A 15,437-nucleotide genomic window follows, 5' to 3' on the forward strand; every position below is an offset into this window, starting at 1 on the left:
GGAAGGCTTAGCCTCTCTGCCCTGTTGTTGACCCTCCAGAGGAACTGGTTGGCCACTGTGTGAGACAGGAGGCTGGACTAGATGGACCACTGGTCTGACCCAGCAGGGCTCTTGTGATGTTCTTCTCAGGGGAAGGCCTCGGCCTCTCTGCCCTGTTGTTGGCCCTCCAGAGGACCTGGCTGGCCACTGTGTGAGACAGGAGGCTGGACTAGATGGACCCTCACTGATCTGACCCAGCAGGGCTCTTCTGATGTTCTTCTCAGGGGAAGGCCTCGGCCTCCCTGTGCTCTTGCTGGCCCTCCAGAGGAACTAGTTGGTAACTGCGTGATTCAGGATGCCAGACTAGATGGACCTCTGGTCTGATCCAGCAGGGCTCTTCCAATGTTTGTACAGTCTTAACGTTCTGCTTTGGTTTTTCAACAGGCTGAAAGACCTGGAGAGGGATGAAGATGGTCTCAGCGAACGGGTGAGTGTGAGCCTTCCCCCCCCCAGAGGGTGGCCGTTGTCAGTTACCCCCGCACACATCCATCCCATGAGAAGCATTTGTATTTGTTTGCAGCCGTGTAAAATATTCTGTCTTTGCCCTCAGGAGTGCATCAAGCAAAAGCTGCATCTGATGCACGGCTTCTTGCGAGTGGACATTCAGAACCAGCTGAAAGATCTGGAGACCAAGCTTCACCAAGAGGAACTTTCGGAGGTGAATTACTGTCAGCCTTGAGCAGGGCTCTTTTTTTGGTAAAAAAAAACCCCAGTGGGAACTCATTTACCTATTAGACCACACCCCCTGATGTCAACATTGTTTTGCACAGGGCCTTTTTTGTTATTTCCTAGTGATTCAGACCAACACGGCTGCTCACCTGGATCTAACCACTTTGTATAATTCATGTTCTCCACTGCTCTGAGTTGTTTCCAGTTTGGTGTAGTGGTTAAGTGTGCGGACTTTTATCTGGGAGAACCGGGTTTGATTCCTCACTCCTTCACTTTCACCTGCTGGGATGGCCTTGGGTCAGCCAGAGCTCTCTTATCTGCGAGAACCGGGTTTGATTCCCCACTCCTCCACTTGCAGCTGCTGGAATGGCCTTGGGTTAGCCATAGTTTCAAGTTGTCCTTGAAAGAACAGCTGCTGGGAGAGCCCTCTCCAGCCCCACCCACCTCACAGGGTGTCTGTTGTGGGGGAGGAAGGGAAAGGAGATTGTAGGCCGCTCGGAGACTCTGTCCTTGGAAGGACAGCTGCTGTGAGAGCCCTCTCAGCCCCACCCACCTCTCAGGGTGTCTGTTGTGGGGGAGGAAGGGAAAGGAGATTGTAGGCCGCTCTGAGACTCTGTCCTTGAAAGGACAGCTGCTGTGAGAGCCCTCTCAGCCCCACCCACCTCACAGGGTGTCTGTTGTGGGGGAGGAAGGGAAAGGAGATTGTAGGCCACTCTGAGCCTCTGTACTTGAAAGGGCAGCTGCTGGGAGAGCCCTCTTAGCCCCACCCACCTCACAGGGTGTCTGTTGTGGGGGAGGAAGGGAAAGGAGATTGTAGGCTGCTCTCTGTTCTTGAAAGGTCAGCTGCTGTGAGAGCCCTCTCAGCCCCACCCACCTCACAGGGTGTCTGTTGTGGGGGAGGAAGGGAAAGGAGATTGTAGGCCGCTCTGACACTCTGTCCTTGAAACGGCAGCTGCTGTGAGAGACCTCTCAGCTCCACCCACCTCACAGGGTGTCTGTTGTGGGGGTGGAAGGGAAAGGGATTGTGAGCCACTCTGCGTGGAGGGCGGGATATAAATCCATTATCTTCTTCCTCCTCGTTGTCCTCCTCCTCTTCTTCTCCTTCTTCCTCCACCGCCTCTTCTTTCTTCTCATCATTCTCCTCCTCTTCTCCTTCCTTCTCCTTTTCTCTTTCTTCTCCTTCTTGCTCCTCCTCCTCCTCTTTCTTCTTTTCCTTCCATCCTCCTCCTCCAGGAGCGGTACCTGGCCCAGGTCAAAGCCCTGCTCCCCAAAGAGCTCTCATTGGAGAACGGAGATGCCCCGGAACTCAGCCAGAAGCCCAACGGCTACACGGAGAACGGCACCTACGGCAGCGATGATGAATCCGAGAGGGCGTGCCGCAAGGGAGCAGAGGATGCCACCATGGAGACCGACGAGGCGGCTGGGTCTTCCTCCTCCTCCTCGGCCACTCTGGCCTCACCGACGGTCTCAAAAGCCCGTCGGGGTCGGAGGAGCAAGTCCAACAGTGAGAACAGAAGTAAGTGGCAATTTAGGGACTACCGGGGGGCGGCGGAGATGTCCGGTCTCGGCTCACCACCCTTTTCTTCTAGTTGGCACTTCCCTCAGAAGAGGGCTCAGGCCTCTATGGAAATCAAAGCTGCTGGCTTAGAATCATAGAGTTGGAATGGACCTCCAAGGTTATCTAGTCCAACCCCCTGCACAATGCAGGGAATTCACAAACACCTCTCCCCTCATGCACCCAGTGACCCCTGCTAGAGCCTAAAAGACCTTTTTTTGTAGAAAAAGCCCAGCAGGAACTCATTTGCATATCAGGCCACACACCCCTGACCTCACCATTGTTTCACGCGGGGCTTTTTTTTGCTAGAAGAAGCCAAGCACGAACTCATTTGCATATTAGGCCACACCCCCTGATCTCACCATTCTTTCATGCAGGGCTTTTTTGCTAGAAAAAGCTCGACAGGAACTCGTCTGCATATTAGGCCACACCCTCTAACCTCACCATTGTTTCACGGGGGACTTTTTTTGCTAGAAAAAGCCCAGCAGGAGCTCGTTTGCATATTAGGCCACACCCCCTGACATCACCATTGTTTCACGCGGGGCTTTTTTGTAGAAAGAGCTCAGCAGGAACTCATTAGCATATTAGGCCACACCCCCTGATGCCAAGCCAGCCGGAACTGCGTCCCTGCTCATAAGGAGCCCTGCCGAAATCTGGCAAGATCAGACTCGCCTCGGCCAACCAGGTCAGCCTTACGCGCTGGGAAAACGCCCGTGGCCGCAATGTTTGAAATATGTTTACAGCAACTCATTTTTTTAATGTGCAGGATCCTCCGGCAGTTCAAGGGTCACCCGCAGTTCTGGCAAGCAGCCCACCATCCTGGCCATGTTTGCCAAAAGGTGAGTAAGGTCAGCTCGGCATGTGAGGGCTTTTATGGCAGGGGTGGCCAAGGGTAGCTCTCCAGATGTTTTTTTTTGCCTACAACTCCCATCAGCCCCAGCCATTGGCCATGCTGGCTGAGGCTGATGAGAGTTGTAGGCGAAAAAAACATCTGGAGAGCTACCCTTGGCCACCCCTATTTTATGGGGTTTCTCTTTCCGTGCTGCTCCTGCGTCACATTTACTAGCTCTGGGTCCTCTTCCTTAATTTTATGTCCCCGCTGGCTGGTTACGTCGACGCAGGTAGCCTCAAGGTCGTGCCTTTTTTATTATTATTTAAGGAAAAGGGAGAGCAGGTTTGACAGAAGAGACAGTTGTGGGATTTGCTACCTCAGCAGGTTCCCCCCCCCTTTACAGGGTTCCAAGCAGGGGTGGAATTCTAGCAGGAGCTCCTTTGCATATTAGGCCACGCCCCCCTGATGGAGCCAATCCTCCAAGAGCTCCCAAGGCTCTTTTTTGTAAGCTCTTGGAGGACTGGCTCCATCAGGGGTGTGTGTGGCCTAATATGCAAAGGAGCTCCTGCTAGAATTCCACTCCGGGTTCCAAGTCTATATAGATTTGGGTGCAACATACAATAATAATAATAATAATATTTTATTTATATCCCGCCCTCCCCGCCGCGGCAGGCTCAGGGCGGCTCACAACATATAATAGATACATAATTACAATAGAAACATTATATCAATACAATATATAAGTCTTAATAGCTGCTATTTAAAACCATTGCAATTAAAACCATCGAAAGTTAAAAACTAACATTGACAGGTGCTATGTTCTAGATGTTCCCCTCTTGTAATTTATGATGGCCGTATGCAGTAGACTAAAATCCGCATTAAGAGAAGGCCAGTTGGAAAAGGGTAGTCTTGCAGGCCCTACGGAATTGAACAAGACTCCGCAGGGCCCGGCCTTCATCCGGTAGTTGGTTCCACCAGTGTGGAATGAGGGACTTTGGCCCAGTTGCTCTCCCCCTGCCTAACGTACCTCTCTGAGCAGTGGGCGCTGAAAACAGGCCGGAGGCAGAGCTGGATTAACAATTAGGCCAAGTAGGTGCTGGCCTATGGGCCCCCACACTTTTAGGACCCTGGGCTTGCTTTCACCCCCGGTTTCCCCCCCTGCTTGTAGACCTCCCAGCCTGCACACGCAGCCAGCAATTGAGCCGCTCTTTGCCCGACTGCCTGGTGCGGCTGCTGCGGTCGCCAAGTTTGCCTCTCTCTGCCTCTCCCGCCGCAGCTTTGCCAAAGGGGTTTTAAGAAGGTGGCTGCAGCGGGGGCCGTGGGCGACAGTGCGGGCACGCTGAGATCATTTGTGAGGGGGCCACCAAGATTTTGACTGCCTAGGGGCCTCTGCAGGGTTTAATCCAGGGAAGGGAAAGGAGACTGTAAGCCTCTCTGGGGCTCCTTCAGGTAGTGAAGAATGGGGGATAAATCCAATATCGTCTCCTTCTCGGACCGTTGCTCTTCTCTAATGCTACAGACAGACTAACACAGCTACCCATATTGATATAACTCCAACAGTATCTCTTCGGCATTTCTAGCGACATTCCCAGGATCCCTGGGAATCTACACAGCCAATCAGAAGCCTTGCCGAGCAAAAGACCCACCTAACCCCACCCACTTTCTAAAAGCCCTTGGCAGGCATCACTAAAGGTGCTGTTGGGGACCGTGGCTCTCCCAGGCACCATATTTGGGCACCCCCGGCCTACATTTTATCAGACTTGAACATCCTTTGCGAAACCCGTTTAGCTTTCTTGTTCCTCTTGATTTAGCGACCTTTGCCTCCCTCGTGCAAATAGTTACAAGAAACGTTTTCCCATACGGACTTTCTTTTTGGCTGTCCATTTTGTGGTCAGTCCCAGCAGCTCCACGAAAAGGAAATCAGAAGAGGTGAACGGAGAAGTGAAACATGAAATCAACGCAGAGCCAGAAGAAGAGGAGGAGGAGTCTGGGGAGAAGGTAAGGAGTCCCTAATCTCACACACACACACACACAAAATTGTAACAATTATTCCAAATTCTTGAAATACCCAGATGCACAACTTGAATTCTTCAGAAGAAACCTGTGGGACGATGGATACTTAGCATCTAGTAGATTAGGGATGGCCAAACTTGCTTAACTTAAGAGCCACATAGAACAAACATAGAACAAACAAAGGGAGGAACTGTGGCTCAGTGGTAGAGCATCTGCTTGATAAGCAGAAGGTCCCAGGTTCAATCTCCAGCATCTCCAACTAAAAAGGGTCCAGGCAAAGAGTCGTGAACAACCTCAGCTTGAGACCCTGGAGTGCCGCTGCCAGTCTGAGAAGACAAGACTGACTTTGATGGACCAGTATAAGGCAGCTTCATATACTCATATGATAGGGGAGGGATGGTGGCTCAGCGGTAGAGCATCTGCTTGGGAAGCAGAAGGTCCCAGGTTCAATCTCCGGCATCTCCAACTAAAAAGGGTCCAGGCAAAGAGTCATGAGCAACCTCAGCTTGAGACCCTGGAGAGCCGCTGCCGGTCTGAGAAGACAAGACTGACTTTGATGGACCAGTATAAGGCAGCTTCGTATACTCATATGATAGGGGAGGGATGGTGGCTCAGCGGTAGAGCATCTGCTTGGGAAGCAGAAGGTCCCAGGTTCAATCCCCGGCATCTCCAACTTGAAGGGTCCAGGCAAGTAGGTGTGAAAAACCTCAGCTTGAGACCCTGGAGAGCCGCTGCCAGTCTGAGTAGACAAGACTGACTTTGATGGACTGAGGGTCTGATTCAGTAGAAGGCAGCTTCATATGCTCATCAAATGTTTGAGAGCTACAAAACAAAGGGAGGGAGGGAGGAGATGAGAGGAGAAGTGGAAAGAAAGCAGCTTTAACTTTACATGCATTTGCCAAGCCGCCAGCTAGCTTGACTTGGAGAAGGGTTTTGAAGAGACAAATGCCTTCTCCAAGTCAGCCAACGGGGCAGTGGGGACTTCAAGAGCCACACAGTACGCGTGAAAGAACCACATGTGGCTCCCAAGCCGTATTGGATATAAGCTTGCACCTTGTTACGTTTATCTGTTTTACGTGAAAAAAGATCGCTGCCGCCTTAACGGGGCTTCCGTTTCATTTCCCTTTCAAGGACCAAGATGAGAAAAGAATCAAAATAGAAAACAAAGACACGTAAGTGCCCGGCCAGCAGTGCTTCCTCTTTCCACTGCCACGTCTTTCTAGCAAACGTCCTCGTAATTTGTAGCAACGTACAGAACAAACATCTGTTAACAGGGCTTCTCCAAAGAAGAACTGGTGCCATGCTGTCAAAATAGGACTGGCAGACAAATTAGATATTGAATAGAACTTTTATGACAATGAGGTTTCCAGTAGCATTTTATATGTATATTATATTTTGGGCGATATGAGTCACCTTTATACAATATACACTTTCAAATAAATTGTACACGTTTAAACAATAAACGTATGCTAAACTATGCCATATATCTACATTGCATGCGCAGGAATTAGCATTCTGTAATGCTGTAGATCGGGAGTGGCCAAACTCGCTTAGCGTGAGGGCCACATAAAATAAAATGTCAGATGTTTGAGAGCTGCAAGATGTGGAAGTCAGGTGGCTGAGCGAAAGGGAGGGGGGAAGCCAAACAGATGGGAGAGGGAGAAGTGGGAAGAAAGCAACTTTAACTTTAAATTGCATTATCCAAGTCACTGGCTGGCTTGGAGAAGTGCTTTCAAGAGAGAAATCAGTCTCCGGCATCTCCAACTCAAAAGGGCCCAGGCAAAGAGTCGTGAACAACCTCAGCTTGAGACCCTGGAGAGCCGCTGCCAGTCTGAGAAGACGAGACTGACTTGGATGGACCAGTGGGGGCTTTGAGAGCCACACAGTATGTGTGAAAGAGACACACGTGGCTCCCGAGCCACACTTTGGCCACCTCTGCTGTTGATCGTCTTGCTAGAAGGGGGATGACAAGTCCCATATGACTTACGGCAAACTCTTTCAAAGCAAGAGACGCTCAAAGGCAATCCCCCGTTGTGTCGCTCTAGGTGGCAACACTGGACTTCTTTGGTGGTCTCCCATCCAGATACTGACCAGCGCCAATCTCGCTTAGTTTCCAAGATCTGATGAGGTCAGGCTAGAGTTTCAAACTGCCAGACAATCATAGGATCTCCTGGCTATACCACACCCACTGCCATACAGTCATTATTATTAGTCTAGACACAGCATAGGCAGGCAGGTAACCCCTCCTTCCATTTCTTCATTGTTTGGGTCACAGGCTAAAGTGATAATAAGGCATAATAACTCACTGCCCTGTTGTTGGCCCTCCAGAGGAACTGTTTGGCCACTGTGTGAGACAGGAGGCTGGACTAGATGGACCCTCAGTGGTCTGACCCAGCTGGGCTCTTCTGATGTTCTTCTCAGGGGAAGGCCTCGGCCTCTCTGCCCTGTTGCTGGCCCTCCAGAGGAACTGGATATCCACTGTGTGAGACAGGAGGCTGGACTAGATGGAAATTGACAGTTTGAGCAAAAGTGTATTTGTACCCAAAGAATTATACCAAAATGGAGCATAGCAGCCAATAGTGGTGGAATGTCTGAACCAGGATGTGAAATGTTTACAATCTGGCTCTTTGGAGAGAGCCAGTTTGGTGTAGTGGTTAAGTGTGCAGACTCTTATGTGGGAGAACCGGGTTTGATTCCCCACTCCTCAGCGTGCACCTGCTGGCATGGCCTTGGGTCAGCCATAGCTCTGGCAGAGGTTGTCCTTGAAAGGGCAGCTGCTGTGAGAGCCCTCTTCAGCCCACCCACCTCACAGGGTGCCTGTTGTGGGGGAGGAAGATATAGGAGATTGTGAGCCGCTCTGAGACTCTAAATGGAGGGCGGGATATAAATCCAATGTCGTCGTCGTCTTCTTTCCTCCTTAATAATGGAAGGCCTTGTTAGTTGTTTTTTCCCAGTTTAAATAATTTTTTATTAATATTAATAAAACATTAACAACTCTAACATATACAACTCTAACAATATCTATAACGCTAGCTATCTCATTATGATTACAATATTAAGTTGAGAGACTTAATAGAATACAAAATTTATATATATTTTTCTGGTAGTTTACATAAAGCATTTTGTTGTTTTTGCACAAACTCAAAGAAATAAAACCATTTTTCTACAAACGTATTATTATCATTTCCGCTTTCTAGAACTTCAGATTGCTGGATGGTGCTTGCTATCTTGTCCATTACAATTACGTCCCAGATCTTCAAGAACCATCATCTTTTTGTAGGCAGTGCCTTTGATTTCGATTGATGTGCTATTAAAATTTTTGCTGCTAATATAAGGAGAGAGGTCAAATCAGCTTTATGTTTTGGCACCTCTTCATTTTTTCCAATAATTTAGTAAAATTGATTCTGGGGAGAAAGGGATCTTGTGATTTATAATTAATCCAATGGATGGTAGGATTTTTCCCCAGAAATTTAAAACCCTTGGACATTCCCAGCAACAGTGAATAACTCTCGAAAGTATGTCAGATATTGGGGTTTTGAACTGCTTCTTCTGTCTTTCAGAGTCTCTCTTTTCAAACATGGTCCATGTTAGGCTTGTGCTACCCTTTAACCTGGTTGTCTTGTATGTTTCTGCCCAGGCCTGAAGTCAAAGAAGAAGCCAGTCAGGTTAAAATTATACCGCCTGTTAAAGTAAGTAGCACATTTCCTTTCCTTTGGCTTTTTTAAAGAAAACCTGGCTGGAGCGAAGGATGCTTTTGGCATCTTTCTTATCCAAAAGGATAGTGTCAGCTGCCTTCTTCAACAAACCATTCACGAAGGGGCCATGGCTCAGTGGCAGAGCATCTTCTTGGAACGCAGAGGGCCCCGGGTACTGTCTCCAGCATCTCCAGTAGGTGGTGTGAAAGACCTCTACCTGAGACCTCGGAGAGCTGCTGCCAATCTAAGTAGACAGTTCTGGCGTTGGTGGATCAGGGGTCTGACTCAGTGTAAGACAGCCAGTTTTGGTGTAGTGGTGAAGTGTAGTGCGGACTCTTATCTGGGAGAACCGGGTTTGATTTCCCACTCCTCCACTTGCAGCTGCTGGAATGGCCTTGGGTCAGCCATAGGTCTTGTCCTTGAAAGGGCAGCTGCTGGGAGAGCTCTCTCAGCCCCACCCACCTCACACAGTGTCTGTTGTGGGGGAGGAAGGGAAAGGAGATTGTAGGCCGCTCTGAGCCTCTGTCCTTGAAAGGGCAGCTGCTGGGAGAGCTCTCACAGCCCCACCCACCTCACAGGGTGTCTGTTGTGGGGGAGGAAGGGAAAGGAGATTGCAGGCCGCTCTGAGCCTCTGTCCTTGAAAGGGCAGCTGCTGTGAGAGCCCTCTCAGCACCACCCGCCTCACAGGGTGTCTGTTGTGGGGGAAGAAGATAAAAGGAGATTGCAGGCCGCTCTGAGACTCTGTCCTTGAAAGGGCAGCTTCTGGGAGAGCTCTCTCAGCCCCACCCACCTCACAAGGTGTCTGTTGTGGGGGAGGAAGGGAAAGGAGATTGTAGGCCGCTCTGAGCCTCTGTCCTTGAAAGGGCAGCTGCTGGGGGAGCCCTCTCAGCCCCACCCACCTCACAGGGTGTCTGTTGTGGGGGAAGAAGATAAAAGAGATTGTAGGCCGCTCTGAGCCTCTGTCCTTGAAAGGGCAGCTGCTGGGGGAGCCCTCTCAGCCCCACCCACCTCACAGGGTGTCTGTTGTGGGGGAAGAAGATAAAGGAGATTGTAGGCCGCTCTGAGCCTCTGTCCTTGAAAGGGCAGCTGCTGGGGGAGCCCTCTCAGCGCCACCCACCTCACAGGGTGTCTGTTGTGGGGGAAGAAGATAAAAGGAGATTGTAAGCTGCTCTGAGACTGATTCAGAGAGAAGGGTGTGGTATAAATCCTGATACAGACAAACGCCATGCCTGATTATGTCTTCATGCTGTTAATAGCCTTCAGGCAGCAAATGTGTGTTTCTGGTTCATCCAACTTCACCCTCTTAAAGGACGAAGTGCCAACCTTGTGAAATCCTTTGAAAAACTTGTAAAAATCTACTGCTGTTGTTTGCGGCTTTTAGCTTGAATATTTGAGCCAGCGCAGTGTAAAATTTAGCGTACCAGACTGGAACACACTATTAGCTACGGATTTCAGCCACTCTGGACAGATTGTGGCGTTGACGGCCCCTGCTGTGTCCCCCCTCTTCCAGACCACCCCTCCCAAGTGCGCCGACTGCAGGCAGTACCTGGACGACCCCGACCTCAAGTTTTTCCAGGGGGATCCTGATGATGCAGTAAGTATCCCACCAAAGACGCGCCACGGGGCAAGAATCCCGCGTTGGCCCATTCGGTGTCAGAAATCAACAGGCAGCGCGTTCTCTCTCCCCAGCTGGACGAGCCAGAGATGCTGACAGACGAGCGCTTGTCCATCTTCGACGCCAACGAAGACGGCTTTGAGAGTTACGACGACCTGCCCCAGCACAAAGTGACGTCCTTCAGGTGAGCTGATTCGCTGTAAGGCTGGGCTCTGTGACCTTCTTGAGCCCGTGGGCATCCTTGGAATTCTGCCGCAGCTGGGTAAGCAGAGCCACAAAACCATCACGGCAGGAGGTAGAATGCCTGCCCAGGCTTACCTTCAGTCACACAGTGAAGATCCGTTTGCTGTGGTAGCAGCTGTAGCCGCAGCAACCTTTAAAAAAAAAAATCTGCCCAGCCAATCTGAAGCCTTGCTGCCCACTTTCTAAAAAACACTTGAAAAGGTGTCACAGATTCAACAAACCCAAACAGCTGTGTTCAATGACGCTACGAAGAGTATACAATGTCCCAAAAAATATATTCAACAAATGCATACAATATTGCAGGGGTGGCCAACGGTAGCTCTCCAGATGTTTTTTGCCTACAATTCCTATCAGCCCCAGCCATTGGCCATGCTGGCTGGGGCTGATGCGAGTTGTAGGCAAAAAACATCTGGAGAGCTACCGTTGGCCACCCCTGCAATATTGGTATACTGGCACAATCCTTGTTATAGAAATTCTTTTCGTAGTAAAGCCCTTCCAGCCAAACAATGCTCACAGTTGTCTTCAGATGAATATATATTCTTGGAAAGCAGCCTCAAAATATAATTCCACACAAATAGCCTAAGATTATAATTCCGCACACTACGCGATTTCCAGATTTTGAAGCACGTTGCAGTTCGTGGCCCTTCCTCAGGTAAGTTCTATTTCCTTCAAGTGAAAATTCTGTTCACATACTCATTCCAAACACATATAAAGAAAAAAATTGTGTATAACTTCCTTTCGGGGTCCCCATTAACGACGTTACTCAGTTTACCAGCTTCACATAATTCAAAGTTTGGGTCCTATCCCTCCACTGAGAGGCTGTTTGAATTAAGGGCTTTATTACAAAAAGAATTTCTGTAACAAGGATTGTGCCAGTATACCAATATTGTACACGTTTGTTGAATATATTTCTTTGGACATTGTATACTCTTTGTAGCGTCATTGAACACAGCTGTTTGGGTTTGTTGAATCTGAGATATCTATACTGTACTCCCCCAAGTAGAGGAGTCTTTAGAGAAGAAGCACGCTCATGTTTTAAGAAATTTGGCTGTCGCCACGAGCCAATCATGGGGTCGTGACTGTGATCTGGGAGACCCAGGTTTGAATCCCCACTGAGCTCTGGAAGCTCGCTGGGTGACCTTGGGCAGGTGGCATGTTCTCAGACTAATCTACCTCATAAGGGTTGTTGTGAGAGTAAAAGGGAGGAGAGGAAGGAAAGGAAAAATCCCCTGTGCAAGCACCAGTCATTTCCGACTCTGGGGTGACGTTGCTTTCACAACGTTTTCACGGCAGACTTTTTACGGGGTGGTTTGCCACTGCCTTCCCAAGTCTTTTACACTTTCCTCCCAGCAAGCTGGGTACTCATTTTAACGACCTCGGAAGGATGGAAGGCTGAGTCAACCTTGGACCGGCTACCTGAATCCAGCTTTTGCTGGGATAGAACTCAAGTCATGAGCAGAGAGTTCAGACCACAATACTGCAGTACTGCTGCTTTACCACTCTGCGCCACGGGACAAAGACAAGACAGGAATAAAATAAACAAGGAAAGGAAAGGTCCCCTATGCAAGCACCAGTCGTTTCCGACTCTGGGGTGACATTGCTTTCACAACATTTTCACGGCAGACTTTATACAGGGCGGTTTGCCATTGCCTTCCCCAGTCTTTTACACTTTCCCCCCAGCAAGCTGGGGACTCATTTGACCGACCTCGGAAGGATGGAAGGCTGAGTCAACCTCGAGCCGGCTACCTGAACCAGCTTTCGCTGGGATAGAACTCAGGTCGTGGGCAGAGAGTTCAGACCACAGTACTGCAGTACTTCTGATTTACCACTCTGCGCCAATGATGCAGAAGCCACTTTGGGTCCCCATTGGGAAGAAAAGCAAGATATTAAATAAATAAGATTATTAGTCACAAGGAAACCTATTCCTATACCATCTACTGGAATCGGGCTGCAGAAATGTTGGTTAATCATGGGTATGGAAAAATAGCCATTTGTAAGCAGCTAAAAGGAGGCAACGGATGGGCACAAAGATGGTCTTTGTTCATAAATTATTGGAGCAAAATGTAACGAGGACAGCAGACTCCACTCGCAATTCTTAGTAGTGTATGCTTCAGCATAAAGGTCCTTTAAGCCAGAGATCAAATTTAGTAAAAAAAAAAAGGTAAGTCCCCTGTGCAAGCACCAGTCATTTCCGACTCTGGGGTGACATCGCATCATGACATTTTTACAGGGCGGTTTGCCATTGCCTTCCCCAGTCATCTACACTTTCCCCCCAGCAAGCTGGGTACTCATTTTACCGACCTCGGATGGAAGGCTGAGTCAACCTCAAGCCGGCTACCTGAAAACCCAGCTTCCGCCGGGATCGAAGTCAGGTCGTGAGCAGAGAGCTCAAACTGCAGTACTGCAGCTTTACCACTCTGCGCCACGGGGCTTTTTGAGATCAAATTTATTTCCTTTCTAATCAGGAGATTTATTTATTTATTTATTTATTTATTTTATTTGAGATTTATATCCCGCCCTTCCCACGAATGGCTCAGGGCGGCTTCCAACAATAAAATTTAAACAATTTCAAGTATAAACAGTTAAATATTTAAACAGTTAAAAACATTAAAAACAGAGTAATTCAGTTTCCTGTAAACAGATGGCTGGCCAGTTACCTCAAGTTGTCATCCTAGCTAAATATAGGCTAGGTATGGGCTAGCCGGAAGTATGAATTGTTATAAAATCTGCGGCAGTGATTAGAACTATTATGAATTGTTTATTGTGTAATAGCAATTCTCTTTGTTAATTTCTTTTCTTTTCTTTTTTGTGTAAATACTCTCTATCAATATCTTTCATCATTTTTTTTTTAAAAAAAAATCTCAACTTTTTCTGAACAGCGTTTACGATCGTAAAGGTCACCTGTGTCCTTTTGATACCGGCCTGATAGAACGAAATATCGAGCTCTACTTCAGCGGCACCGTGAAGCCCATTTACGACGATAACCCCTGCCTGGATGGTAAGCGTAGCTGTTTTTGAGGGTCGCCCTTTGTTGGAGAGCCAGTTTGGTGTAGTGGTTAAGTGCGCGGACTCTTATCTGGGAGAACCGGGTTTGATTCCCCACTCCTCCACTTGCAGCTGCTGGAATGGCCTTGGGTCAGCCATAGCTCTCACAGAATTGTCCTCGAAAGGGCAGCTGCTGTGAGAGCCCTCTCAGCCCCACCCACCTCACAGGGTTTGATTCCCCACTCCTCTACTTGCACCTGCTGGAATGGCCTTGGATCAGCCATAGCTCTCGCAGGAGTTGTCCTTGAAAGGGCAGCTGCTGTGAGAGCCCTCTCAGCCCCACCCACCTCATAGGGTTTGATTCCCCACTCCTCCACTTGCAGCTGCTGGAATGGCCTTAGGTCAGCCATAGCTCTCACAGAGGTTGTCCTTGAAAGGGCTGCTGCTGTGAGAGCCCTTTCAGCCCCACCCACCTCACAGGGTTTGATTCCCCACTCCTCCACTTGCACCTGCTAGCATGGCCTTGGGTCAGCCATAGCTCTGGCAGAGGTTGTCCTTGAAAGGGCAGCTGCTGTGAGAGCCCTCTCAGCCTCACCCACCTCACAGGGTGTCTGTTGTGGGGGAGGAAGGTAAAGGAGATTGTGAGCCGCTCTGAGACTCTTCGGAGTGGAGGGCGGGATATAAATCCAATATCTTCTTCTTGGGGAATTTTTCTCCCTCTCCCCAAATACTAGAACAGGGGTGACCAAACTTGCTTAATAATAGAGCCATATAGAATAAATATCAGGTGCTTAAGAGCCACAAGACAGGGGTACTTGCTTTCAGCTGCTAGAACATTGTATGCGCAGTTGTGGAAGCAAGAAAAAATCCCAGAGAAATGGGATTGAATTATAAAAGTTATGACATGGCGTGAAATGGACAAATTAACAAGAATATTAAGAGACTATGATTTAGAAACTTTTCAGACAGGGTGCAAAAAGTTTAGAAGATATGTAGAAAAAGAGTGGAAAATAAAAGGACACTGGACAATTTTTGATAATGATTAAGTTTTAAAAAGAAGAATATAAATTTTATAGTTAAGGGTACCTTTAAATGAGTTTTAATAGTTAAGGGTACCTTTAAATATTTGCATTTTAAGTAAATAACATTGGCGGGGGTCAAGTAACGGGGGGAGGGGTGGGTGGAAAGTAATATATGGGGTAGATAATTTTTTAAAAGTTGTTAGATACAGATTTATTACCATATGTTACCAATAAAAATTGTGTTTTAACATTAAGAGCCACAAGACGGGAAGGAAGGAAGAAATTAAGAAAGGAAGGAAGGAAAATAGATGGAGGGAGAGAAAGGTAGCAATAAACAACTTCAACTTTAAATGCATTCCCCAATCCACCCCCTGGCTTTGCTTGGAAAAGCGATTTAAAGAGATAAATGGCTTCTCCAAGCCGACCAACAGGCTGGACTAGATGGACCCTCCTTGGTCTGATCCAGCAGGGCTCGTCTGATGCTCTTCTCAGGGGAAGGCCTTGGCTTCTCTGCCCTGTTGTGGGCCCTCCAGAGGAACTGTCTGGCCCCTGTGTGAGACAGGAGGCTGGACTAGATGGACCCTCAGTGGTCTGATGCAGCAGGGCTCTTCTGATGTTCTTCTCAGGGGAAGGCCTTAGCCTCTCTGCCCTGTTACTGGCCCTCCAGAGGAACTGGCTGGTCACTGTGTGAGGCAGGAGGCTGGACTAGATGGACCCTCAGTGGTCTGATGCAGCAGGGTTCTTCTGATGTTCTTCTCAGGGGAAGGCC

The 15,437-nt window shown here is 48.7% G+C and overlaps 1 protein-coding gene across 1 annotated transcript in view; it reads left to right on the top strand.

The window, feature by feature from the left end:
• Positions 1–15,437, top strand: part of DNMT1 (DNA methyltransferase 1) — a 106,013-nt gene that overhangs the window by 12,944 nt on the left and 77,632 nt on the right. The window contains exons 2-11 of the mRNA XM_060251980.1: positions 424–466; positions 590–697; positions 1,942–2,224; positions 3,030–3,102; positions 5,000–5,093; positions 6,240–6,280; positions 8,746–8,797; positions 10,314–10,397; positions 10,493–10,602; positions 13,541–13,659. Of these exons, the coding sequence (XP_060107963.1) occupies positions 424–466; positions 590–697; positions 1,942–2,224; positions 3,030–3,102; positions 5,000–5,093; positions 6,240–6,280; positions 8,746–8,797; positions 10,314–10,397; positions 10,493–10,602; positions 13,541–13,659 (1,007 nt within the window). The remainder of the gene's footprint in view (positions 1–423; positions 467–589; positions 698–1,941; positions 2,225–3,029; positions 3,103–4,999; positions 5,094–6,239; positions 6,281–8,745; positions 8,798–10,313; positions 10,398–10,492; positions 10,603–13,540; positions 13,660–15,437) is intronic.

Source organism: Heteronotia binoei, chromosome 13, assembly GCF_032191835.1.
Source record: "Heteronotia binoei isolate CCM8104 ecotype False Entrance Well chromosome 13, APGP_CSIRO_Hbin_v1, whole genome shotgun sequence".
Classification (NCBI taxonomy): Eukaryota; Metazoa; Chordata; class Lepidosauria; order Squamata; family Gekkonidae; genus Heteronotia; species Heteronotia binoei.